Source organism: Leuciscus leuciscus, assembly GCF_965113295.1.
Source record: "Leuciscus leuciscus genome assembly, chromosome: 9".
NCBI classification, from domain to species: Eukaryota; Metazoa; Chordata; class Actinopteri; order Cypriniformes; family Leuciscidae; genus Leuciscus; species Leuciscus leuciscus.
In genome coordinates, this window is record NC_138733.1 from 7,870,119 (window position 1) to 7,885,302 (window position 15,184).

Below are 15,184 nucleotides of genomic sequence, written 5' to 3' on the forward strand. Positions count from 1 at the left end.
ATTTGAATCAGTTTAAGTGAACCCTGATTTAATAGCAGAAAGCAACAGAGATCTAGTATCAGACCTTTGATGTGCCAAAGTTTAGTTCTCTCATTCTCTTGTTAATATGATCAAAATGAGTTTGACAACTGTTATAGCCTACAAGATTATGATTAAAAGTACATTAAAGATGACGATTAAAATGATATAAGCATTTCTATAAAAAATGTCATTCATACACTGCTTATTATTTCACAGCTACCAAAGCAAACAACAATGAAGAATTAAGAATGGACACCAACCTATTTGTTCCTCAGTATCTTCATGTTTTATTCTGGATGGTTCTGGATCACTCATGTCTTCAATCTCCTCTTTAATAAACTCCATCTTTAACAGTCACACAGATTTCAGCTGCTACTCCTGGAGTTTGTCCTTCTCTTGTAGGATGATGTGAATATTCCCAGTATTTATTGGTGGATTGTTGTGGGATGGACACCAGATCTGCCAAATTCAAAGAGAAGTTACTGAATTACTTTACTTACATTTAAATTAATTGAAAATATCTGTTTTCTGATAGAAATTTGGGGAATTTGGATGCAGCTGCATTTAAAAAAGGTTTGTTTAATGCTTCTCCAACGTCTGACAGAAATAACAGGACCATTGTGTTAAACTGAGTTGCTGAAAAGCCTCTTTGTCTCTAATAGTTCCATGTTTCCACCTCATTCACAGGGCTTGATTTGAGGAGGGAGGCAGAAAAACTGACAAAAAGCATCCCATCTGTAAAACCACCATCCCCATTAGATTAACATTGTTGTGTTTTATGTTAAACTTAACATGTATATTATTTTAACAAGTTTAACATAAAACACAACAATGTTAGTTATACATTGTATAACTAACAGTGATTGACTAATAGGGCTGTCAACGAATATTCTAAATTCGAATATATATTCGAATAGTTTTAAAAAACAGAAATTCGAACGTGAAAATTAATATTCGAATGTGAATTTCGAATATGGAAAAACACGCCCGCGGAAGCAGAGGCGCGGCTGTCTGCTTTGCGAGTGGGCGCGCGCGCTGCCTGAAGCCTTGTTTATACTTTAGCCTGTCTCCGCAGCGCGAGTCTCCGCAGACTGCGCGCGCACCTCCCCCAAACGGACGAGGCGTTTATACTCGACGCGCTCGCCGTTGTACTATTCTTTGAAACGATAAGGGGCGATTCGCGCTCGTGCGGACGCGTCGAGTATAAACAAGGCTTGAGGGACAGGTCACACGAGTCGCACTGTCTAGCACAGCGTCACTGCTGAAAGTTGACAGTGCACTAAAAGACAATGGAATAAATTGCAGTCAGTTTTTCCTTTTTTTAATACAAGCACCAATAATGTAAGTAGCCTTTTTCTTTTTTAATAGCACTTTATTTTTTATGAACCTCAGGGTAAAAGTTCTTTGTTGTCACATTTCTCGGAATTGTGTGCCTCGTTTTATTTAAAGTTAAACAGAAAAGTTCCATGTTTACCACAGCTCGCTCGGAGCGTTCAATGTCGGTTCTATACTGTAAAACTTCAATTAATGTTAATACATTTGTTTCAATCACTGAATGAAGCCTGCTATATTTGGGGCAAGAGTCGCGACCTTAAATTGCTTGCACAAAACTCTTGATCAGCACTCAACATGTGCTTATTGTTGTTCATTTAAACCGTTATGAGCAGATAGAGCGTGAGCGCGAGGGCGCGAGAGAGAGAGAGAGAGAGTGCCTGCGAGTGAGCGAGACTGAGGTCTGCGGTCTTGGCCATTAGTTTATTTACTTGGTTTTGTGTTGGTAATACATTGTCAAATATGTTTAAACTTAAATTAACTACCTATACAAGTTATGTATGTCTCTTTGTATTAATTTGTCCTGTTATTGACGTAATGCGCGTCATTGAAAAAATGCGCAACCAGATGTTCGAATAGTTCGAATATTCGTGTGTTTTTTAGAGGGAATATTCGAACGTCATTTTTGAGCAATTTTGACAGCCCTATTGACTAATCAGAACTCAATATTGTAATGTGCTGTGCACAGTAACACCAGAGCTCTGATTCAAGCAAGCTTTTGTAATTTTTCGCACTTGTTCAAAATGGTCAGGAGAACGTTTTAAGTGCATCTTTTGACATTCTTTTAAAAGAAGAGAACAGTAGGTTAGCCTAAGGTATTTAAGTTTATGTTGTTCACTTATTTGTTGTTCACTGTGTTTATGCTCGCGAATATGCGTAATAACAATTCTTATGCAGCAATAGAAGCAAGTTTCATTCAATATAATTCATATAGATACTTGATTTCCCATCTCATTCATATGCCAACTTTCCTTCTTATTACATATGACGAACGCACTGAATGTTAAACAGGGACTGACATTTACAAGCTGGAATATACGTGGCGCAAACAACCCGGTGAAAAGAGGTAAAGTCTTGAATCACTTAAAATCATTACACTCAGACATAATCTTTTTGCAAGAGACACATTTAAAAAACAATTGTCATAATAGATTGAAAGCTAAATGGGTAAAAGAGATATATCACACGTCCTTCTCCACAAAAGCAAGAGGCGCAGCCATTATAATAAAGAAAGGCATACCCTTTATTCATAATTCCACTATAGCAGATAAAGATGGTCGTTATATCATTGTCTCAGGAGAGATATACAACACATCTCTAACCCTCGTCAATGTATATGCTCCTAATATGGATAACCCTGCATTTTTTAAGAAAGTCTTCAGTTTACTTCCCAATCTATCGCAGACTATGTTAATAATAGGAGGAGATTTTAACACGCCTTTAGACCCATTTCTTGATCGATCAGCATCTCGTAAAATTCCCAAAAATAATTCAAGTGTTCTTATAAATTCATTCCTTAAAAGTATGAACTTAATAGATTTATGGCGTTTTACCAACCCATCTGGCAGAGATTATTCCTTTTTTTCGGCAGTTCATAATTCTTTAGTAGAATTGATTATTTCCTAATTGATGCTCGACTAGTTCCATTCACAACTAATGTGAAATATCATACCATATCAATATCAGACCATAGCCCATTAACATTCAATTTATATTTGGAAGGTATGGACCCACCCAGTAGATCTTGGAGATTAAACCCTTATTTACTGACAAACAAGGAGTTCTGTAGATTCATTGAAGCTCAAATAAAACTATATTTTGAAACGAATGACACCCCAGAAGTCACATCATGCACTTTATGGGAGGCTTTCAAAGCCTATTTGAGAGGATGTGTAATATCATATGAAGCTGCCAAAAAGAAAAGAGAAGTAACTCAGTGTAAACATCTTGAAGAACAGATACAACAATTAGACCGACAGAATGCCTTAAACCCCACTCCCGACTTGCATAGAGAAATAACTAATCTGAAATATCAACTCAATCAGCTTCTCTCTGGGAAAATTTCATCAGCTTTTTTATTCATTAAACAAAAACATTTTGAATTTGGAGAAAGACCTCACAAATTACTAGCTCGTCAACTAAAAAAAATAGAAGCCGATCGAGCTATTCACAAGATTAGAGATGACAGGGGACATATACTACTTAAGCCAAAGGAGATAAATATGCGTTTCTTACAGTTTTACTCTGACTTGTACACTTCAAAATGTAATAGTGATCCCAATACTATGAATACATTTCTAAACGAATGTAACTTATCAAGAATCTCACATGAAGACTCGGAAATGCTTAATACAGATATTCAAGCCACAGAAATACAAAAGGCAATAGCCTCCCTTAAAAGCGGAAAATCACCTGGCCCTGATGGTATGCCGGTCGAACTTTATAAAAAATTTAGTAATATTTTTACACCATTTCTCCATAGAATGTACAACCAAGCCCAACTAGACGGCACCCTGCCACCAACATTAACTCAGGCTACAATCACTGTTATTCATAAAAAAGGTAAAGATGAACTAAATGTTGGCTCATATCGTCCAATTTCTCTATTAAACATAGATTATAAAATATATGCAAAAATCCTAGCAAATAGACTAACTCCTTTAATGAATACAATAGTTCACAACGATCAAACTGGCTTTATATCAAATAGATCCTCAACGTCTAATTTACGACGTCTGTTTAATATCTTATATACTGACAGGAAAATTCACAACGATCTAACTATATTGACTCTAGATGCTGAGAAGGCGTTTGATCAGATAGAGTGGGAATATCTGTTCGAAGTGCTTAAACGACTTAATTTAGGTGAGAGGTTCATTAAATGGATAAGACTTTTATATACAAATCCTAAAGCACAAATTCATACAAATCGCAATTTATCTTCCTCATTTCATCTGTTCAGAGGAACACGGCAAGGATGCCCCCTGTCAGCACTAATTTTCGCTCTTGCTATTGAACCACTTGCACAAAGTATCCGCTTAGACCCCCAAATATATGGTTATCAGACAAAGACCACAACAAATAAAATTTCGTTATATGCAGACGATATTTTGTTATATGTGACTAAACCTCTCCTCTCTATACCATCCATTCTTGAAAAAATTGAAACGTTTGGGAAATTTTCAGGATATCGGATAAATTGGACAAAGAGTTTACTAATGCCAGTTCATGACATTCCTCAAACAACGTTGGCAAGGTTCCCCTTTAAGGTTACCACTGATAAATTTTCATATTTGGGTATAGAGGTTACAAAGAAACTTTCCTCTCTCATGCAATCTAATTTTCCACCTTTATTAGAAAAACTTAAAAATAAAATTCAGTTTTGGAAAACCTTACCAATATCACTACTTGGGAGGATAAATGCCATCAAGATGATCTTCTTACCACAAATACTATACTTATTTCAAAATATTCCTATTTTCTTAACAAAATCCTTTTTCAAGAAAATTGATTCAATTATTCAACCCTTTCTATGGGATTATAAAACTCCAAGAATTAACAAAAAACATTTAACCAAATCTAAAACGAACGGAGGTCTATCCCTCCCAAATTTTATGATGTATTATTGGGCATGTGCTTTTAAAAATATTAACTCCTTCAACATCACTTCTAACTCACTCCCCACTTGGTTAGCTATTGAGGTGGAAGACTGTGATCCATATTTACCTGCAGCCCTAGTACTTTCACCATTGCCACTTGACAAAGCAAAGGACGTTCAAAATCCGATCATACATAATTTGTTTCGTATATGGAAACAGATTAAATCACATTTTACCCACAAAACGTTACCTCTTTCTTTACCAATTGCCAAAAATCCATCCTTTGCCCCTTCTAATTTAGATCTGACGTTTTCTAATTGGAGGAAATTAGGATTATGTTGTATCCGTGACCTGTATACTGAGGGTAAATTTGCTTCCTTTGCACAACTACAAACAAAGTTCAAACTACATAACAATAATTTCTTTAGATATCTACAGGTTAGAGATTACATCCGAAAATTCATGCCAGATTTCGAGACACAACCACAATCTATGTTGGATGAATGTTTCACTATACCCCCACATAAAGACAAATTTATCTCTAATATATAACAAATTACAAACAATGTCTTCCCCCTCGTCCAATAAATATAAAGATAGTTGGGAGAAGGACATGGGTACCCATATTCCTGATGACATCTGGGAAGAATCTCTGGAATGCATACACTCCTGCTCCAATAATACGAGACATCGTCTTATACAGTTCAAAATTATACATAGGCTTCACTTTTCAAAAGTAAAGATCCACAACATTTTTCCAAACGCTTTATCGAATTGTGATAAATGTCAGTCCCTTAAAGGCACAATATGTATTTTTTTTTATTTAAAAATATAAAAAATCACTATATCTATGTTATATATTTTTTAAAGTTGTGTATTTACATTATCCCGACAGTTCCAATTAACTTCTAAATCCAGAGAAATTAATATTTTAATTCGAAGACACGGACCGTGTCTTTATTTCCGTTTTGTCGCCGTCAATGCCGTCATATCCGTGTTGTCTCTGGTTTCCGCTCGTGCTGCCATGGCAACCAGAGCTATGAACCAGAGCCCTCTGATAGTAACCAAACTGACGCGGACAACTGTGTAGTTCGCAATGTCTATTTGCACGCTGTTGTTGTTTCGTTCAAACATTATGGACCATGGCAAGCAGACTTTGGATAAAAAAGGAGAACTAAACCGAGAATCAATATCAGCGCGGTGTTTTCGAGATGTCGAGAGCTCCCATGGACACTATATAAACGAGAGCTCCACGTCCGAGACTTCGACAACTCCTACATGTACTTTATTAAACAGGTGAGCACATTTACATAAAACTAATCAAGGTTATATAGTTCAACAATGATAAAATGTTAGAATATGATCTGTATGTTATTCTAATGTTGATCTAGCTAGCTTACTGCTAGTCTCATACAGGCAAACTAACGTTAACACATACATTTCAACACATTCAAATGCAGTTTAGTGTGATAGTGTAATGTTAGACCAAGTGAAACAGCGCTGCGTTACCTCTCAAGTTTAATTTGTCTAATAAACTGACCTGTGAGTAGTAATTCTGCGTGTAGTTCGGTAGAATGAAATGTCCATATTCCTTTTATATCCGCGGGACTCGCATCGCGTTTGGAGCTGATAGCTGTCTCTTAGCAATCCCGAACTGCTTCATATCACAGTCATGATAAAAGCATCGATGTATTCAGTCATCCATATACATTATTAGATCGGTCGGCTTGACGTTGACGACAAAATCCATAATTCATAGCAAATGTTGCGTCATCAATCTGCGCCTTTGTTATTGTAAATAGGTTAGCGACCCCTAGTGGAGAAAAAATCCCATATTGTGCCTTTAATGCAACACTTTTTCATGCTTTTTTTTCTTGCCCGAAGGTCACCAGTTATTGGTCTGATGTATTTAATGTACTGTCAAGAATTCTTAAGACTACATTCTCACCTGAACCATTGTTGATTATTCTTGGCACATCAGAGTTATTTAGAAAATTTACTTCAGCCCAGCAGCGGTTCATTTCCTACTCTCTTATTACTGCAAAAAAGTTACTTCTGATGTCATGGAAAGGACCAGCGATACCTACTGACAAAATGTGGCTTCGGGATCTGTCCAATACTTTACATTTAGAAAGAATTAGATATCTGTTGAAAGACAATCTCTTAGGTTTTTATAAAATTTGGCAACCCTTCATAGACTTCTTACAATCAGTATCTGTATAAACACTTATTTTATTTTATTTTATTTATATAAACTCTTATTGTACCTCTTGCTACAATATTGTATTCTGCTTTCGCGCTGTTTGTCCTTTTTTTTTTTTTTTTTTTTTTTTTTTACGTACACTTATACAAAAATATTTGAGCCTCTTTTATATTGTTGATTGAAATTGTATAATATATATATGCTCAATAAAAAATATATAACAAAAAAAAAAAAAAGAAGAGAACAGAAAGTATGATATTTCTTTGATTAGTGTTTAAGTGCATTCCCCTGACACATTAGAAATAATAACGAACACAGCTAAAGTGTGTTGATTCTGTAAGGGATCGTTGTCAAAGTGAATTAAATTAAGTGAATGTAGCCACAGAGGTGATAATGAACACTGCAAATATGTTAGCTAAACGCATGTGTGTTCATTTATTTTAATAAAAAAACAAACAAAATAAAAAACGATGAGTTCTGTTCATACTCCACTGTTTAAATCTGCATAAACCATCTAATCAAGCCAAAGCTAACAAAGACTGTACCGCTAATTGATCGACATAAGCACTCAAGCAACTATAAAAAAGTGAAAGTGGCAGTTTTGATGGGAGTTGCTGGCGGTTTCTATCTAGCATACAGGCATACAGGTGCGAACATACAGGTGCTGGCATACAGGTGCGAACATACAGGTGCTGGCATACAGGTGCGAACAGGCAGGAAATGGAGCGCAGGAAAATCGCTGGAGGTGGCTGAGTCACGGCTGAGGCAAAAGGCACTGGTGGGACCCATAGCAACAGGGCGTGATGGCTTTGACTACTTCCCGGTAACTAGAGTTGACAATGCTCAAGGTAAAGGGTGGTAGTGGCGCAATGGATAAGACACATGCCTTTGGTGTGAGAGACCCGGGTTCGAATCCACTGTGAGACACCAATGTGTCCCTGAGCAAGACACTTAACCCCTAGTTGCTCCAGAGGCGTGCGACCTCTGACATATATAGCAATTGTAAGTCGCTTTGTATAAAAGCGTCAGCTAAATGAATAAATGTAAATGTAAATGTAAATGTAAAGAGCGTCTAACACCTTGTTCAGGAGGAAGTGCTGGCAGGCGTGGAGGAAGTAAGAGCTAGCAGGATGGTGGGAATGGGACAGCAAGGAGCTTGGACTAAAAGGGAAAATGTTCGGCAACGTACGATCACCTGGGCCGACATCTGGAAAGGAGACTTCCATCATATCAAGTTCTTAGTCCAAACTGTCTATGATGTCCTACCAAATCCAGCAAACCTCCACAACTGGGGCAAAATTGAGACACCTTCCTGTCCCCTTTGTCCAGGAAGGGGATCCCTAGAGCTCCTCCTTAGTAGCCTTACCAAAAGACCTTGGAGATGGGCGCTATCGCTGGCGCCGCGACCAGGTGCTTAAGGCAGTTGCTGAGAGCATAGCCACAGCCATTAATACCATCAAGGGCCACCCCAAATCAAGGACCATCAAGTTTCTCAGAGCCAGAGAGAAAGCCCTTCCACAACCGAGAGCAAAGTCTGGCCTCCTCACTACTGCCACTGATTGGCAACTGGAAGTGGATCTTGGTAAAGTCAAGTCAAGTCATCTTCATTTATATAACGCTTTTAACAATATAGATTGTTCCAAAGCAGCTTTACATTGATAATAGGAAATTAAAGTAACAGAGATTATTTTGGCTTTATAGCAGCTCTAGAATAAAGTTATTATCCAGCTAAAGTTATTTTGATTGATTCACTTCTGTCGCAACCATCATTAGTTATTAACTTAGGGGCCACTAACACGTCACAGTTTTAACAGAAAACTCTTAAGTTCTTTCTGCGCAAACTTCAAAAACGCAAACCTGTGAGAACGCCGATGGCGTGTACAAGCATATTACGAGTTCAGTCTATGGATATGCGCGTTTGAATATATGTGTGCAGGCGTGTAGTCCTTCCCTACAAATCAACCCTCAACATACTACTTGTCTGGCCTTAAAATTTATAATACAGAATTTTTATCGCTTCCACGTAGCCATGCAAACCGGAATTATCCCGACAACGCTTTATCTGTAGAGAGGTAAAGGGAGGGGAGGGAGGCCTTTACAGGGGAGAGACCAGACTAATATTAGCGTAGACGCCATTCTTCTTATGTAACGAGTACATCAGGATTTATGGGAAGTGTTCCCGGTTCCGGCTGACCTAATCTATGCAGCCTAGAAAAAAAAAAAAGACATAACACGTTAAGCATATTACAAGTGTTAATGCCAATTTGTAAAAAAAAAACAAAAAAAAAAACTATGCAGCCTAAAGGCCCGTTCACACCAAGCACGATAACTATAAAGATAACGATAAAGATAACTATATATGCATCCACACCAACGACCGATAACGGTCTTTTTATTCTAAGCACGCGCGCCCCCGCGCTGTCAATGATGGGATAAAAACATCGCCTAGTCAACACCTTTATGTATACAACGCCTTTTTCACTGCAACTTCAGCAATGTTGTCAAAACTAGCGCTGGTAGCCTACCTGAGGTAATTTTGTTACACTATGCTAAACTGCATAATACTTCTCACCATTTATTCCCAGGATACGACCGATTGCTTTCCATATATCCATCTTTTTTAACGTATCCTTGAAAAGGGGGTTTGACTTGTCAAACAGTGGAGGATTTTTTTGTACCTCGACGATTAACTTCTCTGCAATGTCATCTGCCATTTTAAATGCGCGAGACCTTTAAATTAGAATGGATTCTGATTGGCTGTCAGTGTTTTATCGTTGGACAGCTGGAAAAAAAAATCGTTCTGAAAGTGATCCCAACGATATCGTTCCTCATATCTTTATCGTTATAGTTGTGGTGTGAACTCTGTTATTCTTTAATATGGAGAACGATTTTTAGAATTATATCTTTATCGTTATCTTTATAGTTATCGTGCTTGGTGTGAACGGGCCTTAACACTGAATTATAAAAGTCTATAATGTATTATGAGTATGCTAGGTCAAAGAAATGTGTTTTTAGTCTAGCTTTGAACTGACAGAGTGTGTCTGCTTCCTGGACAATGTTAGGAAGAATGTTCCAAAGTTTTGGTGCTAAATAGGAGAAGGATCTACCGCCAGCAGTCGATTTTGATATTCTAGGTATTATTAACTGGCCAGAATTTGAGATTGCAAAAGACGTGAAGGACTATAATGCGTTAAGAGCTCGCTAAGTACAGCAGAGCTAAACCATTTAGTGCTTTGTAAGTAATCAGCAATATTTTAAAATGTATACGATGTTTAATAGGGAGCCATTGCAGTGTTGACAGAACTGGGCTAATATGGTCATACTTCCTGCTTCTGGTAAGAACTTGAGCTGCAGCGTTTTGGACCAGCTGTAATTTGTTTATTAAGCGTGCAGGGAAACCACCCAGTAGAGCATTACAATAATCTAGCCTTGAGGTCATGAATGCATGGACTAATTGTTCCGCATTTGTCAATGAGAGCATATGACGTAATTTAAATATATTTTTAAGATGGAAAAATGCGGTTTTACAGATACTAGACACGTGACTTTCAAATGAAAGATTGGTATCAAAGAGCACACCCAGGTTCCTAACCGACGACGAAGACTTAACAGAGCAGCCATCAAGTGTAAGACAGTATTGTAGATTATTATGTGAGAAAGTTTTTTGTCCAATAATTAGAGTCTCTGTTTTTTCAGAATTAAGTGGTAGGAAATTACTAGTCATCCAATTTTTTATATAAACTATGCATTCCGTTAATTTTGTTAAGTGGTAAGTTTTGTCAGGGCGTGAAGAAATATAGAGCTGAGTTCCATCAGCATAACAGTGAAAACTAATGCCATGCTTCCTAATGATATCTCCCAAGGGTAGCATGTACAGAGTGAAAAGCAACGGTCCTAGTACTGAGCCTTGTGGTACGCCATACTGAACTTGTGATCGATGAGACATCTCTTAATTTACTGCTACAAACTGATAACGGTCAGATAAGTATGATTTAAACCATGCTAATGCAATTCCACAAATGCCAACATAATTTTCGAGTCTATTTAAAAGAATGTTGTGTTCAATAGTATCAAATGCAGCACTAAAATCGAGTAACACTAATAAGCCCCATTTCACGCAGAGATTCTGGAAAATACACGGATAAAGTGACCCGGGATTTGACCCGGGTTTGTTTGATTTTGGTTCATTCACACTGCCAGTGATTTTCCGGAATCAGAGAGTGCGTTCACACACAATCCATAAAAATCCCGCAAAGACACGTGACATCGATGCGACTTGTAATGTCTCAGCAGCGTTTTAAATTTGCTTATGAGCTGCGATTTCTCTCTCGAGAAACCACGCTTGTGCATTTTTTTCTCTGATTCGATCATAAACTTGCGCATTACGTACCGTTTCACAGCTGGCGAACGATCCCGGCTTCAGCGTCATCACTACGACACCGCATTATTACGTCTTTTGTTCACACAGCGCGCGTTCCGGGACTGAACACGGCAATGTTACTAGGTCCCCAACCCGGCATCGATGCCGGCAATCAATCCTGGGTCGTGTTTGCGTTCACACAGAAGGCGTTCTGGCAATTTCCCAGATCATCGCGCTGTGTGAAAGGGGCTATAGAGAGATACAACCACGATCGGATGATAAGATCAAATCATTTGTAACTCTAATGAGAGCAGTCTCAGTACTATGGTACGGTCTATATCCTGACTGAAAATCATCGCAGATATAATTTCTTTCTAAAAAGGAACATAGTTGTGAGGATACCACCTTTTCTAGTATCTCTGACAGAAAAGGTAGATTCAAGATCGGCCTGTAATTGAATAATTCTGTACGATCAAGTTGCGTTTTTTTAACAAGCGGTTTAATCATAGCCAGCTTAAAAGTTTTTGGTACGTAATACGTATCCTAATGACAAAGATGAATTAATGATATTAAGAAGAGGATCTATGACCTCTGGAAGAATCTCTTTCAGTAGCTTAGTCGGTATAGGGTCTAACATACATGTTGTCGATTTAGATGATTTAACAAGTTTAACGAATTCTTCCTCTTCTATAGTAATGAATGAATCAAATTTTCCTTAGGGACACTACAATGCACTGCCTGATGCGATACTGTAGTAGACGGTTGCATAGTTATAATTTTCTCCCTGATGTTATCAATCTTATAAGTGAAGAAGTTCATAAAGTCATTACTGCTGTGCTGCTTGGAAACTTCAGGGCTTGAAGCTTTCTTTTTCATTAGTTTAGCCACTGTTTCAAATAAATACCTAGGGTTTTGTTTATTTTCTTCTAATAGGGTTAAAAAATACGCAGATCTAGCAGCTTTTTAAGGCCTCTCTGTATGCAATAGTGCTCTCTTTCCATGAAATGCGAAATACCTCTAGTTTTGTTTTCTTCCAGTTGCGCTCCATTTTTCTGGCTGCTCTCTTAAGGGCCAGAGTGTGCTCGTTGTACCACGGTGTTGGACTATTGCTCTGCATCGGAGCAACTGTGTCTAAAGTGCTGAAAAAGAGAGAGTTAAAAGTTTCTGTCGCAATATCGAGTTCTTCTAAGCTATCTGGGATGCTGAGATGATGAAACTGATCAGGAAGATTATTAATAAAGCAATCCTTAGTGGCAGAAGTGATAGATCTAACATATTTGTAACATGGAGTCGGCTTTGCAGCCTTGGCTAAATGAAGTACACGAGACTAGATAATGATCTGAGATGTCATCGCTCTGCTGCAGAATTTCAACGGCATCAACATTGATTCCGTGTGATAATATTAAATCTAGGGTATGATTACGACAATGAGTAGGTCCTGACACGTGTTGTCTAACTCCAATAGAGTTAAGAATGTCTTTAAATGCCAGTCCCAATGCATCTTTTTCGTTATCTACATGTATATTAAAATCACCAACAATTATGACTTTATCTGCAACAGCTAAAAATCCCAACCAGAATAATATCCACGACGCTTCGTCCATACATGATTGGGCTGGCAAACTCGTTGCGAGTCTCTGGAGGTGGGCTGCAGAGGATTTGCAAGGCAATCACTCTGCAACATGTTTAAAATCCTAGGCATCACAGGGGAAGCTAAGAGAAAGGCGATCAGATCTGCAACCGAATCTGCAGAGAAAGCCCCTAGGTGGCTTTGCATTAAGAGGGCAGAATCGTGGGCAATTGCTGCTGTGACACAGGCCGGTGTCTGATCAACTCCGGCCGGGTCGCCTGGGCGAGGGTGTCTGATGTTGAAAGACCCGAAACACCCAATGACCCCAGGATACATATGTCCCAGGGCATCTGCATGATGTATCTTTTACAGAATATCATTATTTTTAATCAGAATTGGAAGAATGTGTGCTTGTGACTGTGAGGGGTGAGAGAAAGAGAGAGAGAGTGAGTTAGTTCATTTCGTTCGTTTAGTGTTTCGTTTAGTGTTTGTTTGTTTGAATGTTCGCCAGTTAACGCCTCCTTCTTCCTTCTGGGTTTCGGCACCAGTGTAACGAAGTATGTTGTTATGGGAAGAAGGAGGCAGGAACCGGCAAACCAGCATAACATAAAAGTCCAGGCCTGGTCCTCTCTCGTCCTTCACTGTTGTCCCTCCTCCTCCTCCAACAGCAGGGCTCCAGACTGCAAACAAGTGGTCAAATTTTGCGACCATTTTTCCTGCTGATGCGAAAAAATGTTTATATAGGCTTGGTCACGCTGGCGCGACCACAACGTTGCCCAGCATTAAATGGAAAACTAAATGAAAGCGGAACAAACTTCGCTACTCATTTGTGCTTCACGGACCGTTTATTAGTTCGGACCAATAATAGACAGTGCAGCGTTGCGAGATACTCGATCACGTGACACAGTTACTACACAGCGCTGGGAGATCCAGTGAAGAAATCCATTGAATTTGCCACAGAATTAATAACATCGCTGCAAGATCCAGTGAAAAACATTCAGATTTGGTGCAGAGTTCTCTGTTAAAAACCACAGATATCTGATCAAACCGCACTGACATGGATACCAGGAGAAATTAAATTACCATTGTTACCAGTAGGTGGTTGCTGAGGAGCGCTTATTAGCTATTTTCACTCCCTAATATCTATTTTTTCCCCTTGTTTTGCTTTTAAATTAATATTAAGACATTATGAATAATAATCATTTAAGTTCATTTTTAACTACACCTCAAATTCAGCTCAGTGCTTTATTGTCAGCTCAACAGTATCCACTTTCTGTAGAACTTAGTGGCTCTGGTGCCGCTGCCCTTCAATGTTAGTCTGGAGCCATGTGAACTTAAAATAAAACTGCACATTGTAATTTTTGTACGTTAAGTCAATTTATTACCAAGGCATTTGTCAGTAATACAGTCAAAATGGGGGAAATGTGAATATCTGCTTTGCCGGTTGATTTAAGGTGTGCCCCTACAATTTCAGCCTGTGCTCCTAAAAAAAATCAGTTATGATCTACAACAGCGTTCCTAGTAAAAACTGTTAGTCTGAAGCCCTTAACAGTGTAATGGAAATTTTTGATTTTCATTGACTTACAGTATTGATTTTCATTTATTTCAGTAAGACATTGAAATGATCCTTGCTGGACTGTACGTGGTCTGCCAGCATATGACTAATGTGTGTGTGTTTTTAAACACTGGGAAATAGGTGAGACGTCAGGAGGAGGCAGATTGAAAAGGGACCCCTAGGGTCAGAGGCCGTCCAATTTAGAACTTGTGAGTTTGTAAGAATAAACTCAGCAGGATTAGATCACTAGCAGAGAAACCTTCCCTTGTTTAGATAAGGGCCTGTAAGCAGAAGACCTTGAAAGCAGTATAAAGACTCCTCTGCCCTCCCTCTCGTCGTCGCACTTGTTCCACAGACTGTACTGGTGACTTCTGTGTGGCAACTGGGCCTTCTTGCAAGAATAAAATACTTTTTAATGATCATTTGAATTTCAGAGTGTCTCTTACGCAGTTGATGATTGTTTAATGAATTTTTGCCACAACAACAGAGCCTGTGAAAGCACTCTACCAACATATTATTACACTCTAATAATAATAAACCAGGA

General features: G+C 38.4%; 1 protein-coding gene and 1 long non-coding RNA gene across 11 annotated transcripts in view; one reads left to right on the forward strand and one right to left on the reverse strand.

The window, feature by feature from the left end:
- Window positions 1–15,184, reverse strand: part of LOC309506283 (uncharacterized protein) — a 171,183-nt gene that overhangs the window by 43,796 nt on the left and 112,203 nt on the right. For 3 of the 10 annotated variants that reach the window (XR_014208689.1, XM_082180067.1, XM_082180059.1), the window contains exon 3: window positions 12,531–12,654. The exons of 4 other annotated variants lie outside the window; for them this stretch is intronic. Coding sequence is in view for 3 of the 6 variants with exons in the window: in XM_082180062.1 (XP_082036188.1) it covers window positions 282–366 (85 nt within the window). In the remaining 3 variants the exon portion in view is untranslated. Of the gene's footprint in view, window positions 1–281; window positions 481–12,530; window positions 12,655–15,184 lie in introns of all 10 variants that reach the window. 3 more of the 10 variants (XM_082180063.1, XM_082180061.1, XM_082180062.1) reach the window with 2 other exon arrangements.
- Window positions 1–15,184, forward strand: part of LOC309506480 — a 352,573-nt gene that overhangs the window by 5,483 nt on the left and 331,906 nt on the right. The gene's annotated exons all lie outside the window — the stretch shown is intronic.